The 20,041-nt window shown below is 35.9% G+C and overlaps 1 protein-coding gene across 3 annotated transcripts in view; it reads left to right on the top strand.

Annotated features, from left to right (window-relative positions):
* Positions 1-20,041, top strand: part of ATAD2 (ATPase family, AAA domain containing 2) — a 77,907-nt gene that overhangs the window by 40,240 nt on the left and 17,626 nt on the right. For 2 of the 3 annotated variants that reach the window (XM_018058538.1, XM_018058536.1), the window contains exons 10-19: positions 2,407-2,515; positions 2,758-2,873; positions 9,203-9,377; positions 10,228-10,316; positions 12,524-12,683; positions 13,509-13,599; positions 14,289-14,603; positions 14,933-15,065; positions 15,419-15,605; positions 16,264-16,449. In XM_018058538.1, coding sequence (XP_017914027.1) covers positions 2,407-2,515; positions 2,758-2,873; positions 9,203-9,377; positions 10,228-10,316; positions 12,524-12,683; positions 13,509-13,599; positions 14,289-14,603; positions 14,933-15,065; positions 15,419-15,605; positions 16,264-16,449 — 1,561 coding nt within the window. The remainder of the gene's footprint in view (positions 1-2,406; positions 2,516-2,757; positions 2,874-9,202; positions 9,378-10,227; positions 10,317-12,523; positions 12,684-13,508; positions 13,600-14,288; positions 14,604-14,932; positions 15,066-15,418; positions 15,606-16,263; positions 16,450-20,041) is intronic. The other variant, XM_018058537.1, reaches the window with a different exon arrangement.

Below are 20,041 nucleotides of genomic sequence, written 5' to 3'. Positions count from 1 at the left end.
CATTCCAGTCGCAAAGAAAGGCAATGCCAAAGAATGCTCAAACTACTGCACAATTGCACTCATCTCACACACTAGTAAAGTTAATGCTCAAAATTCTCCAAGCCGGGCTTCAACAGTATATGAACCGTGAACTTCCAGATGTTCAAGCTGGTTTTAGAAAAGGCAGAAGAACCAGAGATCAAATAGCCAGCATCTGTTGGATCATTGAAAAAGCAAAAGTTCGAGAAAAACATCTGCTTTATTGACTGTGTCAAAGCCTTTGACTGTGTGGACCACAACAAACTGGAAAATTCTTAAAAAGATGGGAATATAAGACCACCTGACCTACCTCTTGAGAAGTCTGTATGCAGGTCAGGAAGCAATAGTTAGAACTGAACATGGAACAACAGACTGGTTCCAAATAGGGAAAGGAGTACATCAAGGCTGCATATTGTCACCCTGCTTATTTAATTTACATGCAGAGTACATCATGAGAAACGCTGGACTGGAAGAAGCACAAGCTGGAATCAAGATTGCCGGGAGAAATATCAATAACCTCAGATAGGCAGATGGTACCACCCTTATGGCAGAAAGTGAAGAAGATCTAAAGAGCCTCTTGATGAAAGTGAAAGAGGAGAGTGAAAAAGTTGGCTTAAAGCTCAACATTCAGAAAACGAAGATCATGGCATCTGGTCCCATCACTTCATGGGAAATAGATGTGGAAACAGTGACAGACTTTATTTTGGGGGGCTCCAAAATCACTGCAGATGGTGATTGTAGCCATGAAATTAAAAGAAACTTGCTCCTTGGAAGAAAAGCTATGACCAACCTAGATAGCATATTGAAAAGCAGAGACATTCCTTTGCCAACAAAGGTCCATCTAGTGAAAGCTATGGTTTTTCCAGTAGTCATGTATGGATGTGAGAATTGGATTATAAAGAAAGCTGAGCGTCAGAGAATTGATGCTTTTGAACTGTGGTGTTGGAGAAGACTCTTGAGAGTCCCTTGGACTGCAGAGAGATCCAACCAGTCCATCCTAAAGGAAATTGGTCCTGAATATTCATTAAAAGGACTGATGCTGAAGCTGAAACTCCAATACTTTGGCCACGTGGTGCAAAAAACTAACTCATTGGAAACGACCCTGATGCTGGGAAAGATTGAAGGCAGGAGGAGAAGGGGACGGCAGAGGATGAGATGGCTGGATGGCATCACCAACTCAATGGATGTGAGTTTGAGTAAACTCCGGGAGTTGGTGATGTACAGGGAGGCCTGGAGTGCTGCAGTCCATGGGGTCGCAAAGAGTTGGACACAACTGAGTGACTGGACTGAACTGAGACATATAAAATACATTATTAAAATTAATAGTATATTCTTTAGTGTGGTTAATACATTTTGGTGTGCATTTCATTTCTATGAAATGAACGACAATGAGTTAGATCATTCAAAAGTTATGTACTTGCCTTCATTTTATAGAAATGTACGTTAAGTCCTATGACTTTTATATTATGCAGTTCTATTAAGAAATACTTAAGAAATATCTTTTAAAGCCACAATTGAAAACTTTTCCATCTTAGGCTTGGCAGTATAAATTTCTCATGGAATTTGAAACTAGCAAGAATTGTCACATGGGGAGAAGATGGTGTGCTTTTACTTGTATTTAGTAGTAGCAGAGATTATTTGCTTAGGCATTCTTATACAAGTATCTTAACTTTTAACATGAGCGTTTTCATTCTTCCATCTATAAAACAAGAGCTTTTTCTAGGTATATTTTATTGTAACCTACTGTAAATGTTTTTGAAAGTAATTAGGAAAGTATTGATTCACTCTTGCTTGGAAAGGTTGGCATGGATCCAGGTGCTGGTGGGCTCTGCATATTTTTCTGAGAGGTATAATAGCAGGGTAGTGGCGGATCTGGAGTCAGGCTGCTTGGGTTTGATTCCTAGATCTGCCACTTATACTATCTGTGTGATCCTGGGCGAGACAGTTAACCTTTCTGTGCCTTGGCTTTCTTTTAAAATGGGATTAATAATAATAATACCTATGTTGTAAGAGTATTGTGAGAATTTAATGACCTTGTACTTGTTTAGCACCTAAACTAAAATCGTGTCCAGCAAATGGTAAAGTGTTTGTAGGTCAGACACTATCATTATAATGTATGTTGATGCTTCCTGAATTCTCAACCATGAATTACTTTATGTTGCTGTGGTATCTTGTGATATTTTCATTAGATTGTGTAAGCCTTCAGATGTAAATATTTCTAACACTGAAGTTCTCAACTAGTAAAGAAAAGGAGGAACTCAAAACACATAATCTCATGATTACTCCATTTGGAATTTTTTTAATTCTTAAGAAAAATGTCTGTATTCTAACATGGAATTTAGGAGAGGAAAGTGGTGTTTGATGAATGTTTGGGGTTTGTAACCTTAGGTGCCTCCCACTAAATTTTCGCAAAGATGAATTAAAAGGAATTTATAAAGATCGAATGAAAATCGGAGCAAGCCTTGCAGATGTTGATCCAATGCAACTAGATTCTTCAGTGAGTACAGTCTGAGATGTATTATTTTAGTTTAAAATTTAAAAAGCAGTGTTTTATAAGAAATTTTTATCTTTGTAGAACCTTTTCTTTTTTTTTAATCTTTAGGCCACAACTGTTGCTAGTTGTTCCTGTTAAGTTACTGTTACTCAATATATGTGGCTTGGATATAATTTAAGAATGAAATAAGATTTTAGCTTTGACTCCCAAATCTCAGAATGTCAATGTTTCCCTTCTATTAACAGGTACGATTTGATAGTGTTGGTGGCTTGTCTAATCATATTGCAGCTCTAAAAGAAATGGTAGTATTTCCATTACTTTATCCAGAAGTCTTTGAAAAATTCAAAATTCAACCTCCAAGGTAATTTAATTATACATTTTATTTTAGCTAAAATCTTTCCTGTGCTATGTCCAGAAACCGCCTCTCTCTTGGTAATTTCCAGGTCTAGAGTCATTTGTTATACTTGCCCTTACAAGATCCTGGGTGATTTGAGTATTTTTACTTTCTCGATGTTTAAGATGAAAAATGGTTTCAAAATTGATTCTCCATTAAAAAAATCATTTCCCATGACTTTTCATACACTTAGTAAAATTCCTATCTTACATACTCTTTTTTCCTTTCAGCTTTGTGATTTAGTTTTAAATTTATATCAAAGTAATATATGTACATAGTTTTTTAATATCTTTTTTTAATTTTTTTCACAGTAGTAAAAAATGTTTTTCAGTTTTCACAATCAATAGCCAGATAAAAAATAAAAGATAATTATAACTACAAGTTATAATGGGAACATGATTAACTTAACAGTATAAATTATTGTTTTATAATGGCATGAAATAATTACATACAATTGGGAGGTCAAGCAGAGTGATGTAGTAAGTGGAAGTGCATACATGCACATAATTTTTTAATATATGTATTTTTATTTTGTACTGAAGTATATCCATGGACAGAGGATCCTGGAGGGCTACAGTCTGTGGGGTTGCAAAGAATCAGACACAACTGAGCACCCATGTGCACATAGTTGATTATATATATACATAACTTTAAAAGTCAAATAGCACGGTAAGTTTGACAAAGAAAAATTTACAAAAGTAGGGTAGGCCCTCTTCAACCCTTCTTCATTTTAATTTTTCTGTTTTTTAAATTTGTTTCTGTCTTTTGGCCACACTATGAACCACCAGGGAAGTCCCTCATTTTTCTATTTTAGACACAATTTATAGGCTTCTAAGGATGAAGCTGTTTGGCAATAGCAGTGGCTATTTGGCTCCTTTACTTTCCCTACCCTCCATACATAAATATTTACTCCCCTTCCTTAATACTTTCAGTAGTTTATTTGTATACATGTAAACTTACTGAATCAATTTTCAGTGTTTGCTTTATGCCTATATATATATATATTTGCAGTCGAACCATATATAATATAATTGTATTTTCTCTTTTATATCTCTCCTCTCCCCACCAACTTTAATATTTGCTGTTTTGGTGATAGGAGGGTAAGGGTTTTTTGTATCACTATGCTTTTTAAAATTTTAATCACCATCCTTTTTTTATCTTCTTGCTTCTAGTTTTTATACTTAACCAGTTTTTAAACCCTAGTTCCTGATTTTTTTTCTTTTTATAATTTTTCTCCCTGAATCACCCTCTATGGAAACATTGATTTAAGTAAACTTTTAAAAGTTTGTAGGCTTTTTAAAGCATAAATCATTTTAGTTAAATTAAAGCATAAATCAATTATAGTTAAACACTGGTGAATTTTTTAAAAATTAATAAAAAATATAGAATATTAAATAATGATTTAATGATGACAGGACATGTTGAAAGTACCTAGTTAAAGTCATTTAGTGAATTTTAGGGAATTCTTGGCAATCCAGTGGTTAGAACTTCATGCTCTCACTGCCAGGGGCCTGGGTTCAATCCCTGGTCAGAGAGCTAAGATCCCACAAACCACGGGTGGTGGCAAAAAAAGAAAGTGGTTTAGTGAATTAAAGCAACAATGACAAATTAGAACATTCTCTAACATCATATACAAAAATAAACTCAAAATAGACTAATTTTAAAACCAAAAACCATAAAACTCTTAGTGGAAAACATAGGAAAAGTAGAATTTTTAATGTAAATCATAGCAATATTTTTTTGGATTCATCTCCTAAAATGAAACCAAAATAAATAAATGGGACCTAATTATATTTTACGCTTTTTCACAGCAAAGGAAACCACTAACAAAACAGAAAGGCAACGTATAGAAGACAATATTTGCAAATGATATAACTGATAAGGGATAAATATCCAACATATATATAAAGTTCATACAACTCAACATCAGTGAAACAACCTGATTAAAAAATCGCCAGAAGAATTGAATAGACGTTTGTTTGTCCAAGGGGACATGCACGTGGCCTACAGGCACAGGAAAAGATACTCAGCATCACTAATCATCAGGGAAATGAAAATCAGAACCACAGTGAGGTATTACCTCATACCTGTCAGGATGGCTATCATCAAAAGGACAAATAATAAATGTTGGCAAGGATGTGGAGAAAAGGGAACCCTTATATGTTGTTGGTGGGAATGTAAATTGGTGCTGCCACTGTGAGAAACAGTATGAAGGTTTCTCAAAAAATTATAGAGCTACCGTCATATACCAGTAATTCCACTGTTGGGCATATGTCCAAAAAAGCACTAATTCCGAAAACACACATGCACCCTAGTGTTCATGGCAGTATTATTGATAACTGCCAAGATACAGATGCAACCTAAGTGTCCACATCAGCAAATGAATGGATAAAGAAATGTGGCATATATTACTGTGTACACAGTGGAGTACTACTAAGCCATAAAAAGAATGAAATACTGCCGTTCGCAGCGACACGGATGGATTGCAGGCCATTTTGCTGAGTGAAATGTCAGAGGAAGGCCAATACATATATCACTTTTATGTGAACTCTAAAAATACAGCAAACTAGTGCATATGAGGAAAAAAAGCAGATTCACAGATACAGAGAACAAACTGATGATTACCAATGGGGAGAGGGAGCTGAGAAGGGGCAGTGTATGGGTAGGGGATTAAGAGGTATAAACTGTTAGGTATGAAAGAATCTACGAGGATATATTATACAAAATGAGAAATCGAGCAGATATGTTATAAAAGCTGAATGGCATATAACCTTTAAAAATTGTAAATCACTGTATTTTACACCTCTAACTTAGTTAATACTGTATATCAGCTGTACTTCTATTTAAAAAATTAAATTAGACCAGTTCCTTCCATTTTTTCTCTTCATTTTCACTTTCTTACATTTCTGCTCATAAAAAATCAACGTATGATTGTGTTAAACTGTTTTTATATGGTATGTTCTCTTTACGTTTTAATGGCTGAATGATACTCCATTTTGTGGATGTATCATATTTTATTGATTCTGCTATTGCCAACTATTTTGTTTTCTCCTAAGTTTTTGTTATTAACAGATAATCAGTACCATGAACATCTCCATTGCTTCCTCTTTATGGGAATCCTTACTTTTTTTCTTTAAAATAATCTCACAAATAAAACTACTGGCCCAATAAATATATTTTTAAAAATCTGTTTCTGTCTTGGGTTTTGTCCATTGAAATCACTGATTTATTCCATTTAAATTCTGATTGTCTTCTAAACAATTTTTTTTCCCCATCTGCATTTGATTATGTCTGTTTCCTATTATTTTTGTTTTGACTGTGCTGCAGAGTTTGCAGGATCCTAGTTCCTCAGCCAGGGATTGAACCCAGACTCTTGCAGTGAAAGCGCTGAATCATACCCACTAGACCTCCAGGGAATTCTCTTAATTTTTCTTCTATATTTTATGCTTGACTTTTAATAGATTTATTTCATCCATCACGTTTCTGTTTGTTTGGCCATTCTTATTCTGTCGTTTCTGGGTTTTTTTTGAGACCTTTTCAACTAAATAACTATTAGATAGTTAAGGAGCAGTTACTTGATCATTTCTACGAAGAGTATGAATATAACCTATTTTCTCAGAATTCTGCCATGAGATCAGTGAATAACTTTGGGAATAGGTGAAAAAACTGCATTACCCCATGACAGTGCAGTGATATCACCAAAAATTATTGTCAATTGTTTACATTGTCCTGGTCCCTATCACCCAGCCACTACTTCAATTTCTCTCTTTTATCCTACTTTATCTCATGGTCGTTCCCACTGTTTTCTTGCAAAACTTTTGGTGTTGTGTTACTGGCGCTGAGACCAAGGATGATACTTAAAATCTGTGACTATGGCTCAGATCATGAACTCCTTATTGCCAAATTCAGACTCAAATTGAAGAAAGTAGGGAAAACCGCTAGACCATTCAGGTATGACCTAAATCAAATCCCTTATGATTATACGGTGGAAGTGAGAAATAGATTTAAGGGCCTAGATCTGATAGATAGAGTGCCTGATGAACTATGGAATGAGGTTCGTGACATTGTACAGGAAACAGGGATCAAGACCATCCCCAAGGAAAAGAAATGGAAAAAAGCAAAATGGGTGTCTGGGGAGGCCTTACAAATAGCTGTGAAAAGAAGAGAGGCGACAAGCCAAGGAGAAAAGGAAAGATAGAAGCATCTGAATGCAGAGTTCCAAAGAATAACGAAGAGATAAGAAAGCCTTCTTCAGTGATCAATGCTAAGAAATAGAGGAAAAGAACAGAATGGGAAAGACTAGAGATCTCTTCAAGAAAATTAGAGATACCAAGGGAACATTTCACGCAAAGATGGGCTCAATAAAGGACAGAAATGGTATGGACCTAACAGAAGCAGAAGATATTAAGAAGAGGTGGCAAGAATACACAGAAGAACTGTACAAAAAAGATCTTCACGATCCGGATGATCACGATGGTGTGATCACTCATCTAGAGCCAGACATCCTGGAATGTGAAGTCAAGTGGGCCTTAGGAAGCATCACTACGAACAAAGCTAGTGGAAGTGATGGACTTCCAGTTGAGCTATTTCAAATCCTGAAAGATGATGCTGTGAAAGTGCTGCACTCAGTATGTCAGCAAATTTGGAAAACTCAGCAGTGGCCACAGGACTGGAAAAGGTCAGTTTTCATTCCAGTCGCAAAGAAAGGCAATGCCAAAGAATGCTCAAACTACCACACAATTGCACTCATCTCACATGCTAGTAAAGTAATCCTCAAAATTCTCCAAGCCAGGCTTCAGCAATACGTGAACCGTGAACTTGCTGATGTTCAAGCTGGTTTTAGAAAAGGCAGAGGAACCAGAGATCAAATTGCCAACATCCGCTGGATCATGGAAAAAGCAAGAGTTCCAGAAAAACATCTATTTCTGCTTTATTGACTATGCCAAAGCCTTTGACTGTGTGGATCATAATAAACTGGAAAATTCTTCAAGAGATGGGAATACCAGACTACCTGACCTGCCTCTTGAGAAATCTGTATGCAGGTCAGGAAGCAACAGTTAGAACTGAACATGGAACAACAGACTGGTTCCAAATAGGAAAAGGTGTACGTCAAGGCTGTATATTGTCACCCTGCTTATTTAACTTCTATGCAGAGTACATCATGAGAAACGCTGGACTGGAAGAAACACAAGCTGGAATCAAGATTGCCGGCAGAAATATCAGTAACTTCAGATACGCAGATGACACCACCCTTATGGCAGAAAGTGAAGAGGAACTAAAAAGCCTCTTGATGAAAGTGAAAGAGGAAAGTGAAAAAGTTGGTTTAAAGCTCAACATTCAGAAAACGAAGATCATGGCATCTGGTCCCATCACTTCATGGGAAATAGATGGGGAAACAGTAGAAACAGTGTCAGACTTTATTTTTCTGGGCTCCAAAATCACTGCAGATGGTGGCTGCAGCCGTGAAATTAAGACGTTTACTCCTTGGAAGAAAAGTTAAGACCAACCTAGATAGCATATTGAAAAGCAGAGACATTACTTTGCCGATCTTGTCAAGGCTGTTTTTCCAGTAGTCATGTATGGATGTGAGAGTTGGACTGTGAAGAAGGCTGAGTGCCAAAGAATTGATGCTTTTGAACTGTGGTGTTGGAGAAGACTCTTGAGAGTCCCTTGGACTGCAAGGAGATCCAACCAGTCCATTCTGCAGGAGATCAGCCCTGGGTATTCTTTGGAAGGAATGATGCTAAAGCTGAAACTCCAGTACTTTGGCCACCTCACGTGAAGAGTTGACTCATTGGAAAAGACTTTGATGCTGGGAGAGTGGGGACAGGAGGAGAAGGGGACGGCAGAGGATGAGATGGCTGGATGGCATCACTGACTCAATGGACATGAATCTGAGTGAACTCCGGGAGTTGGTGAAGGACAGGGAGGCCTGGAGTGCTGCAATTCATGGGGTTGCAAAGAGTCGGACACGACTGAGCGACTGAACTGAACTGATTCTCCCCACTGATACATTATAAAAGTAAACTGTCAATCATACCTTTTTTGCAAGATAAGGTAATATGAACAAATTTGAATGAATAAAAGAAAATGTTTCAAATAAAGGATTTATTTAGTTGCAATATTCATTTTGTAGTATGAATATTAATCCCAGGTTTTAAGTCGTGCTTTGTGTATTGAAATGTTTCAGTTGTCTTGTTTACTTTCTTATTCTCTAATTATATTCATGAAATTGATCTCTAATTTTGTTTAGACTTTTTTAATGTAGTGCTAAAAGAATACTTATTGTTTTGCAGAGGTTGTTTGTTTTATGGTCCACCTGGAACTGGAAAAACTCTGGTTGCTAGAGCACTTGCCAATGAGTGCAGTCAAGGGGATAAAAGAGTAGCATTTTTCATGAGGAAAGGTGCTGATTGTCTGAGTAAGTGGGTAGGAGAATCTGAGAGACAGCTGCGATTGCTATTTGATCAGGTATGATATTAAAATTTGCCTATATAGGTCTGTTATCAATGTAGATTAAGTATGTAAGGATTGGATAAAGGTTGCATTTAATCACTTTTCATAGAAATAGACTCAGAATAATTACGTCAAATATATAATGTTTCTAGATTATTTTCCTTTGTATGTCTTGATTACACCAACTTATGACGAACAATTTTAGAGAGAAAAGAATAATCGGGTCTAAATTCTTTGGAGTCTTAGGTCTTGTATCTAGAGAAAGTGATATTTTCATAAAGAGATAACACTAGTGAGTTTATGTTTCACTATGCAAGCTGAAGATTTGCTCTGCCTGAGTGGCTTTCAGGTTCATATCCCAGATGTATTGACAGTTATGAGATAATACATTCTGATCTACTGAGGCATAGTGCTGCAAATGCTTTTATATCTCTTTGTAAAATTCACTGAGGCTTTTTAAATTTTAATTTTACTGAAATTGATTTTAAACTATAGCATCTTGTTAAACGTTTTCTCATCCTGACATGGAGGAAGGCTGTGTCACTGTCTTCTGTTCTTTGTTTTGCTTTGACAGTTGGTCTTCTATAGATGTTTTTTGTGTCCCGATAATTATAGCTATATGGAATCCAAGGGACATAACCAGTGGAGTGTGTATTTTGAATATTTCCAGCTGAATATACAAATAAACTTAAATCACATGCTGTTAATAATTTAGTCTGAATCCCTAAAACACAATTCTTGAATTTACAGTTATATTGTTTAAAACTTGTTAAACGCAAGTAGGAATGAATTTAAAGTGGTTTATATTGAGTCTACATATTTGAAGTCTTTCCTGATAGCATGCAATCACTGGACTGCTTTCTAGGCCTATCAGATGCGCCCATCAATTATTTTCTTTGATGAAATTGATGGTCTGGCCCCAGTACGATCAAGCCGGCAAGATCAAATTCACAGGTAAAACTTGCTTGATGGTACTTCTGCCTTTCTCCCTATATTCTGAGCTGTATTAATGTTGAAAGAGGGATAGAATATTAAACAGTTAGAAACTTTATAAACCAGTTGTTTGGTAGTAGAAACCAACGTATAGTACAAAAAAGAAAACTGAACCTTTTCTAAATGGTAGGATGTTCTCAAACAATATTGGTTATAGATTTAACTTGTGATACAGACTTAAATGTCCACTGGCCCAGTGAGGTAAATAAAGGCAGATAAAATGAGTGAGGCAGGCCAGTGATAAGAGTGGGTCAAGGAAATGTGTCTGAATGTCCAATCATCAGAGCATAGCCAGTTGCTTTTAGCTCCAGCCTATTATTGAAGTGCAAAAGCTGACTCAGATTTGAAAAATAAGTTTTCTCTTTCTTAAATTTTATGTATGTTAACCATCTTTTAGATGTTGCCAACTAGTTCGGATGCTTTAAAGGCACTACCTGAGCCAAGCAAAATATATCTTGGTGTATGACCACTAGTTTAAGTTTCTAATACTAGCTCAACTTCCTAATTTTCAGAATGACAAAATTGCATCTCCCCTGTGATAACTGTGTTCCCAAGGGAGCAGTTTTCATTAGTGCCACTGCCTCAACTTGAATCTAAATTACTTTAGTCCTAGTTCATCTTCAGTTCTTCAGACCGTCTTCTTAAATGTAACTACTTAATTAATTTGGGATACCCAAAAGCACATGTTTGCATGCCTTCATAACGCTAGTATTATTTTTACCATAGGTGTTGTAAAAGAGGAACAAGATGTAAAAATATGAATGATATGTAGGTTTTGGCTTTTCTAATGCCTAACATTTACTGTATTATTATACCCTTCTTCGACTTGATGCTGTAGAATTTTATTTGTTGCTCTGAGTAAATTAAAATGTTTACTCCTGTTTGATAAAAATAGTTGTGTGTGCTCATACCTACCAATAATGATGCACACTTTTTAGATGTGACTCATTTCAGTATCTGGAGAAGGCGATGGCACCCCACTCCAGTACTCTTGCCTGGAAAATCCCATGGATGGAGGAGAGCCTGGTAGGCTGCAGTCCATGGGGTCGATGAGAGTCAGACACGACTGAGCGACTTCCCTTTCGCTTTTCACTTTCATGCATTGGAGAAGGAAATGGCAACCCACTCCAGTGTTCTTGCCTGGAGAATCCCAGGACAGGGGAGCCTGATGGGCTGCCATCTCTGGAGTCGCACAGAGTCAGACACGACTGATATGACGCAGCAGCAGCATTTCAGTATCAGCTATACTGTATTCATTGTGTTAATGACACTAGCACCATCACTTTTCAGTCAAGCAGTTGAGTAACTACGGTAGTTTGGAATAATTCAAAAAGGGATTGGAGAAATTTCAGCAACAAATACAGAATAATTTTAGCAAGCACTTGCCATTTCAAATATGTGTTTTTAAGAGAAATTTTATCATACAAGTTTTTTGGTTTTTTTCCAAAGACTTAAAAAAAAACTTTAGAGAAAAACTTTTTTGCTAAATTAAGCTTTTTTAAAAGTTAGCACATTGACCATGATTAAACTATATTCTGTATCTTATTGTTTCTGATAATATTGTAAGATAATGTAAATAAGTAATTATGTGAATACATTAGGAAATAAGATTTTTAGCCCAAGAGAAAGGGGATGCAAATATAAAATAAATTAAAACCCTTGCATCTTTATTTGAATTGGAATATCAATATGAACTCATGATGAAATTTATTTTTAAAGAAAAAATAATTCCTGTCTCTGGGCACTAAAAAGACCTAGAAGCAATCACAGTCCAGTATATTGTTTTACTTTGGCATCCTTTGATAATGTGTACACAATTAAGTTTTTGAAGCTTTTTTTTTTTTTAAGTTTCTGTTTATCTGCCTAATACTTGTATTTTTTTTATTGTATCCTTGTTTGAGAACTCCAGAGCTCTCTATGAAATTGTGCTTTATGAAATGGCTTCCAGGAGCCATTTGTAGCATTCTAGGAAGTGTGTTTTCCATTGATTTTAAATGTCTGTGTGCCATGTAGTATGTTATTTTACAGATTTTTTTTTTAAGTCTATTGAAAATAGTGGGATATGCAGAGAAAATTTATTCACACATTTAATGTATTAAATCTTCACAAAGAAATGATCTATTTGGCTTCCATATAGTTAATCTTTTCTCTCTTATTTTTAAATTTAGTTCAATTGTTTCCACCTTGCTAGCTCTTATGGATGGATTGGACAGCAGAGGAGAAATTGTGGTCATTGGTGCTACCAACAGACTGGATTCTATTGATCCTGCTTTACGAAGGCCTGGTCGTTTTGACAGAGAATTCCTATTTAGCCTACCTGATAAAGATGTAAGAATTTAACATCACTGAAATTTTGACAAAATTGTGCTTATCTTGAACAAGTCTTAGTATAGTGCAGATTTGAAGACTGAGTTTTGTATGTTCTGAAACAAAGTTGTATGATGAACATTCAAATAGGTATGTATGTATTTTTAGAGAGGGATTAAAGAAAAGAACTCAGATAACTTTTTATCCTATTTATTTATGTATTATTTTGGGGAATGCATACCTTGTGGCATCTTAGTTCTCCAACCAGGATTTTAACCCAGGCTCATGACAGTGAAAGTGCTGAGTAACAAACACTGGACGGGGGAATCCCTAGACGTGCACCTCCGCACCCTCCCCGCCACCCCAAGCACAGCCTTTGCTTGTTAATCATATAACTTTATTTTGATTCAGAATACATGGCCTCACAGTCAGTCCTTAGCCAGTTCATTAGACTTGCCTTTTTCATGGATACAACCATGTAATTCTACCCAGTTACTTTAAAGCTGCTGAATATTTTGAGAACCAAGTATGAAAATATGGGTAGAGCTATCAGTACTCGACAGTTTTTAATATGTACCAGAATAAACAATAATCCAGTAGTTAGTTAATTTTTCTCATTCACATTTGTGATGACTAGAACTTGAGCACTAAAAATGCAATCTTATTTAATATAAATTTCTTAAGCTGATACAAATGTATCATTTTTTCCATTTTTACTGTTTCATATTTCTGTTTATATTAGGTATTGACAGCTTTACATTTTTAGATAACCCAATTATCTTAAAGTTACCCTAATCTGAATAGCACTGTATTATTATAGAAAAATTAAATTGTTTTTGTTTGTAGGCTCGAAAAGAAATTCTAAAAATTCACACAAGGGATTGGAATCCTAAACCACTGGACGTGTTTCTGGAAGAACTAGCAGAAAACTGTGTTGGTAAACATTGCTTTAAGTATTAAAAGAAATATTATATGCATTTCAGAGATGGAACAAGTTGTAGTTTTGCCAAGGTTAAAGAAACCTTGTTTCTTATTTAAAGAAATACAAAGTTAGATTTGTTTTTTATTTATAATTTGTGGCATGTTTTCTTATAAAGTCCTAGATACCATATAGAGGTACTTAACATCTTGACTGTCAAAGAATTTGAGAATGAAGTTAGATCTTTTGTTGTTTACATTTTTCTAATTATCCTGTTAAGTATTCTACATAAACTATTTCAGGTAACTCTTAGATCAATCCTGTGAAGTAGGTAGCTTTATTCCTATTTTACAGATAAAGAAATGGCTGAGAAAGCGTAAATGAGTCTCTGTAAAGATCACACATCTAGTAAATGACAAACTGGAATTTGATCCTGATTATCTGATTTCAAAACTCATGCTCTTGACCCCTGCACTCTGCTTTTGGTGCTTGCGTATTTCACTCTCAAAAGTTGATTGATTTGTTAGGGGTTATTATCAACCATGTGAGTTCACTGAGGGGATGAAAGACATTTTAGCCTTATTACTCCTAAATATTTTGCTACTATATTGCTAGGCTGATCTTTAACTTTCTTTTAACCATCGTCTTGCTTAATACGGTGGTGATTTACTTTAATTTTTTTTTTCTTTTTTGGTTGCCTTGGATAGGATACTGTGGTGCAGATATCAAGTCAATATGCTCTGAAGCTGCTTTATGTGCTCTGCGTCGACGCTACCCACAGATCTATACCACTAGTGAGAAACTGCAGTTGGATCTCTCTTCAATTAATATCTCAGCTAAGGACTTTGAGGTAGCTATGCAAAAGATGATACCAGCCTCCCAGAGAGCTGTGACGTCACCTGGCCAGGCACTGTCCACCATTGTGAAACCGCTACTGCAGAGCACTGTTCACAAGATCCTAGAAGCCCTGCAGAGAGTATTTCCACATGCGGAAACAAGAACAAACAAAGCATTAGACTCTGGTATGAAACTTGATTGACTGTTAAGTATTCATAGTTAGTAAAACTAAATATTTTGTACATCTCAGTAATGTTTCTTTATGAAAGAGCCTCTTGAAAGGAATTTCGTCATGCTTTTCCTAGATATATGAAGGAAGTTTACTTCACAGATTGCCCTAGACTGCCTTTATTTTAGGTTTGAAGTGCGTTTTAAAATTTTACTTGTTATTTATATGTCCACAAACTTTTTTGAAAAAAAATCTCAATGGAGTTGCTAACTGAAGCATTATGTGAAGATGCACTTTGTAATTGAGAAAAGCTACTAATGTACACTTTTTTTGCTTGCTTGACAGATATTTCTTGTCCTCTCTTAGAAAGTGACTTGGCATACAGTGATGATGATGTTCCATCAGTATATGAAAATGGACTTTCTCAAAAATCCTTTAATAAGGCAAAAGAAAATTTTAATTTTCTTCATTTGAATAGGTACATTTCCCTTGAAAATTTATATATATATATATATATATTCATTCTTGTGTGAATTCTCTAAAACTAAATGAAATTATGCTTGAGAAGATAAAGGATGCCAGCTAATTTACTTTTTTTTTAATTAAAATATTAGAAAATATTTTGTTACATTTGTCATGATCTCAGAAACTATAAAGTATTCCTAAAAATCTGTAAAGTTCGATTATTTCCAAAAGCCACACGAATCATGCTGCTATGATTGACTGGCCATATTGTCAAAACTTTTGGCTTAAAGAAGTTCATAATTAATAATTGGGAGAGAAATTTAAGCTTTTTTTCCTAAAACATAGGTTATTACTCATTTCTTTCAGAAATGCCTGTTATCAACCTATGTCTTTTCGACCAAGAATGCTGATAGTGGGCGAACCAGGATTTGGGCAAGGTTCTCATTTAGCACCAGCTGTCATCCATGCTTTGGAAAAATTTGCAGTGTACACTTTAGACATTCCTGTTCTTTTTGGAGTCAGTGCTACATCTCCTGAAGAAACATGTGCCCAGGTAATTCATTGTTGCCCAGACAAATAAGCTGTAAGGTGAAGTAGTCTTCCAGAGACAGAGTCTAGAATTGCTTTATTCTTTTTTGTACTGTGTTTTTTGGTCTTTTTGATTTCTGACTTCAGGTTTTCAAAATAGAACCATGCCTAACTGCTTAGTTATTAAAAAGAATGACTTTAAATCCTTTTCCACCTCTTAATTGCTATGTGACTTAGGAAAGTTTATTAAATCTCTCTGCCCCATTTTCCCTGTTGGCAAAATAGAAAAATCAATACTTTACTTACATGACTGTTGTGAGAATTAAATGAGTGAAGTACTTAAAACAGTGATGGCTGTGCAAATTTTCTGCTGCTGCTTTTTTGCTATAGTTATAAGTTTATAAATGTGTTTTATGTAATTTTATATTTAACCTTGGTTGCCATAACAGAAAAGTCTTCTAGATTAATTGAGCTGTTTTCTAATTGCTTGAAGCAATTATGTTTTTCTAAAAATGAAACTTTTATAAAACATTTAAAAACAAGATGGTGGGATTGGGGGAAGCATTTTTTAAACTTAAGGGTTTTATATGACAGTTCTGGGAAGTTAAATTGTTCTAGATTTAAAAAGCACACTGCTAATGTGCTGATTATAAGTGTATGTAATTGTTTTCTCTCTCTACTAGGTGATACGTGAAGCTAAGAGAACAGCACCAAGTATAGTGTTTGTTCCTCACATTCACTTGTGGTGGGAAATAGTTGGACCAACACTCAAAGCCACGTTTACCACATTATTACAGAATATTCCTTCTTTTGCCCCAGTTTTACTACTTGCCACTTCTGACAAACCCCATTCCACTCTACCAGAAGAGGTAATTTGTGGGAGAAATCGTTATGCTTTAGAATGGGATATTCATAATCAATATAATGTAAAAAGAGATATTCAGAAACTATTAGGAATTTATGGGGAAAAAATTCAAGTGCTAAAGAGGTGAATAAAATTATAAGGAAAAGTTCTCCTAATTAAAGATACCATTGCTAGCTATTTGATACATATGTTTGTTGGGCAGCACATGTGTCAGCATTTGTTGTGTGTATGCATATATGTATAATGAGACCAGAGCTTTCCAGGTGGTGCTAGTGGTAAAGAACCTTTGCCAGTGCAGGAGACAGAGAGACGTAGGTTCGATTCCTGGGCCAGGAAGATCCCTTGGAGGAGAGCATGGCAACCCACTCCACTGTTTTTGCCTGGAGAATCCCATGGACACAGGAGCCTGGCCGGCTATAGTGTATAGGGTTGCACAGAGTAGGACATGACTGAAGTGACTTAGCACACATAGTGAAACCACTTTATAAATTTTTTTCTCTAAATGGAATATGATACATTACTATTCTGTAACTACTTTATGTGTTTTTTAATATGTAAGTCTTATTTATTTTAAGAGCACCATAGCCTTTGCTGTTGTATTGGTATACCATAATTTTATTTATCCAAATCCTTATTGATAGGATTTCAGCTATTTTCTAATTTTTTTCTGTTGAACTGCTATAGTGAGCATTTGGGGGTTTTAAATCATAGAAACATTACCATGTGGATTTTTTTAACATGCATTCCTAAAAGTGGAATAACTAGCTTAGTTGAAGGGTATGCACAAATTGGCACAAATTACTGTTAATTTGTGCCAATTTCGACAACTACCATTGACCAGCTTTGTTGTGTTTCTGCTTATAATACTGTTCTCTTATTGCAGGAACACCTCTGCCTATCACTGTCTTTTCCCTTACTCTGCTTTTTTTTCAATTAGTTTATTTATTTTTCAATTGGAGTATAATTGCTTTTCAGTGTTGTGTTAGTTTCTGCTGTATAAAAACATGAATCAGCTATATGTATATGTATATTCTTTCCCTTTTAAGCCTCCCTCCCACCCTCATCCTACCCCTCTGGTTTGTTTTTGTCGCTACTACTTGACATATTAATTTGTTTGACTCTGTCTCTCCTAGCAGAATGTTAAATATGTGAAGTCAGGGACTTTTTTTCCACTTCTCTATCCCCAGAGTACATAATAACCATATTGTAGGCTTCTCTGTGTGAGAGTGTGTATATGGTTTTTCCATACCTTTAACAGAATTGATGTACAGTTTATAAAACACTAGTAGAAAGATAAATTCAAATATTTAACTTAAAAATACTTTTGAGCACTTATTCTATAACAGACATGGTTATAGACATTGGAAATATAGCACTGAACAATTTAGACAAAAATCTATATCCTCCTAGGGCTTACATTTTAGCTGGGGGAAAGACAAACAAAAATAAAATACAATACTAACCTATGACTATGGAGAAAAATGTAGCTAGCAGTGCCAAAAGAGTGTGGTACAGTCACAGTGTTAAATTTGCTGGGTTGGCCTCACTGAGAAGGTGGCATTTGAGCAAATATCTGGAAAAGGTGAAGTAGTGGCCCATTTGGATATTTGAGGGACAAAGGTTCCTGGCAGAGGAACAAAGGTTTCTTGCCTTTGCAGGTATAAAAGTGTGTCTGATCTGTTAGAAAAATCGCAGAAAGTCTAGAGTGACTAGGGCAGAGGGAGTGAAAGGCCGAGAAGGGATTGATGCCAGGGAGCTATCAAAGGGCCAGGTTATGTTCCCGATGGGAGCTTTAGTAGTTGTGAATTATTCAACTAAGAACTGAATAAATTGGGAAATGAATATTAAGTGTATGTTAAGTCTAGATTCTTAAGATGGTAAGAGTCCTTAAAAGTTTCTAATTTAATCACCTAGTTCTGGACTCTGAATTCTTTCTTTTGTGTAATAACACTTTCACAATTCATTTGCTTAGTTCTGACTCCTAAAAAAATCAGATTATTTTGAGAGGCTTCCATTTTTAATCCCCGTTTGTTTCCCAGGTACAATAGAGAACTTGTCTAATCTGCCTTCATCACGGCAAGCGCTTTGTATGTTTGAACATGCTTTTGCATTCATTTCTATTTCCTCACTCTAACCCAGGCTTCTTCACACTAAACAGTTCTTCTATGATAAGATATACTTCTTAGGATTCTTAAATACAATGGAAGTTTATTTCTTGCTCACTTACAATATCAGGTAAGTTACTGGAGTGACGGGTGTACCCTCCCCCATGTAATCGTTCCAGACACTCAGACTGGGAGAGCATGCTCATTTTCATCATGTGGCTCTCCAGATTGTTTTCATTCCACCCAGCTGAAAGGACTGGCCCTTTCTTGTGCCTGGTCTGAAAGTGATACACATCATTTCCTTTCACATTCCGTTGGCTGAACCTCACATAGCCATACCTAACTGCAAGGGAGACTAGGAAGTATGATATAGCACTGGGCCCAAAAGAAAGAGAACATGAACTGTGACAATAGCAAGCTCTGCTGCACATCACACATATTTCTAGTTTCTTCAAAATTCTAGTCACTCGCCTGAATGTCTTTCTCTTTATATTCCTTTTGAAAGGCTGTACCCAGAATGAATTAAGTACTCTAGCGGTGTTCTGATTAACAGAGTAAAGGAGAATTGCTATTTAGTGGCCACGTTAACCATTTATGTGTTGTACTCACTGTCAATTAAAACAACATTATTACAAAGTTTAAAACAAAAATAAGTTTATACTCTTGGTAATAAGTAAGGGAGACTAGCTGAACTTTATATGGATGGAGGGAGGTTGAAGGGAGAAGGCAATGGCACCCCACTCCAGTACTCTCGCCTGGAGAATGCCATGGACAGAGGAGCCTGGTGGGCTGCAGTCCATGGGGTCGCTAAGAGTCGGACACGACTGAGCGACTTCCCTTTCACTTTTCTCTTTCATGCATTGGAGAAGGAAATAGCAACCCACTCTAGTGTTCTTGCCTGGAGAATCCTGGGGACAGAGGAGCCTGGTGGGTTGCCGTCTATGGGGTCACACAAAGTTGGACATGACTGAAGTGACTTAGCAACAGCAGCAGGGAGGTTGAAAAGCCATAATCAGTTTAATCTGGCATAACTTTATCAAGAATGTGGAAATTCTGTACTTAAAATGTTTTGGCTTTTTTTTTTTTTTTTGCTATAGCTACTTCTGTTTTATGATAATATTTCCTAAGTATGTCATTGTAAACTGGGTTGAGTAGCCCAGCATCACCCTGTCTGGGAGGGTGGAATGGGCACTGGACCAGGAATTGCTGGTTTTATAAAATGAACTGTCTATATGGATACAAATAAGCAAGACTCCTTTGAGCCTTATGTAGTCTCTGTTGTCCTTGGTGAGCTAGTGATACTGTGTATGTAGCATTGGACTGTGATATATATGAGAAGTACTATGTATTACATTACAATTTGTCCGTCTCAAAACTGCAGTCAGAGTACCTGTATGCATGAGCACTAGTAGACCCTAACAACTCATGAAAAAATGAGAAAGAATGTCAGTAATAGATTAGAAACTTGGGTGAATCGTAAAACACAAGCAG

Source organism: Capra hircus, chromosome 14 (genome assembly GCF_001704415.2).
Source record: "Capra hircus breed San Clemente chromosome 14, ASM170441v1, whole genome shotgun sequence".
Classification (NCBI taxonomy): domain Eukaryota; kingdom Metazoa; phylum Chordata; class Mammalia; order Artiodactyla; family Bovidae; genus Capra; species Capra hircus.
The sequence above is the reverse complement of the archived record's forward strand: the minus strand, read 5'-3'. Positions and strand labels throughout refer to the sequence as shown.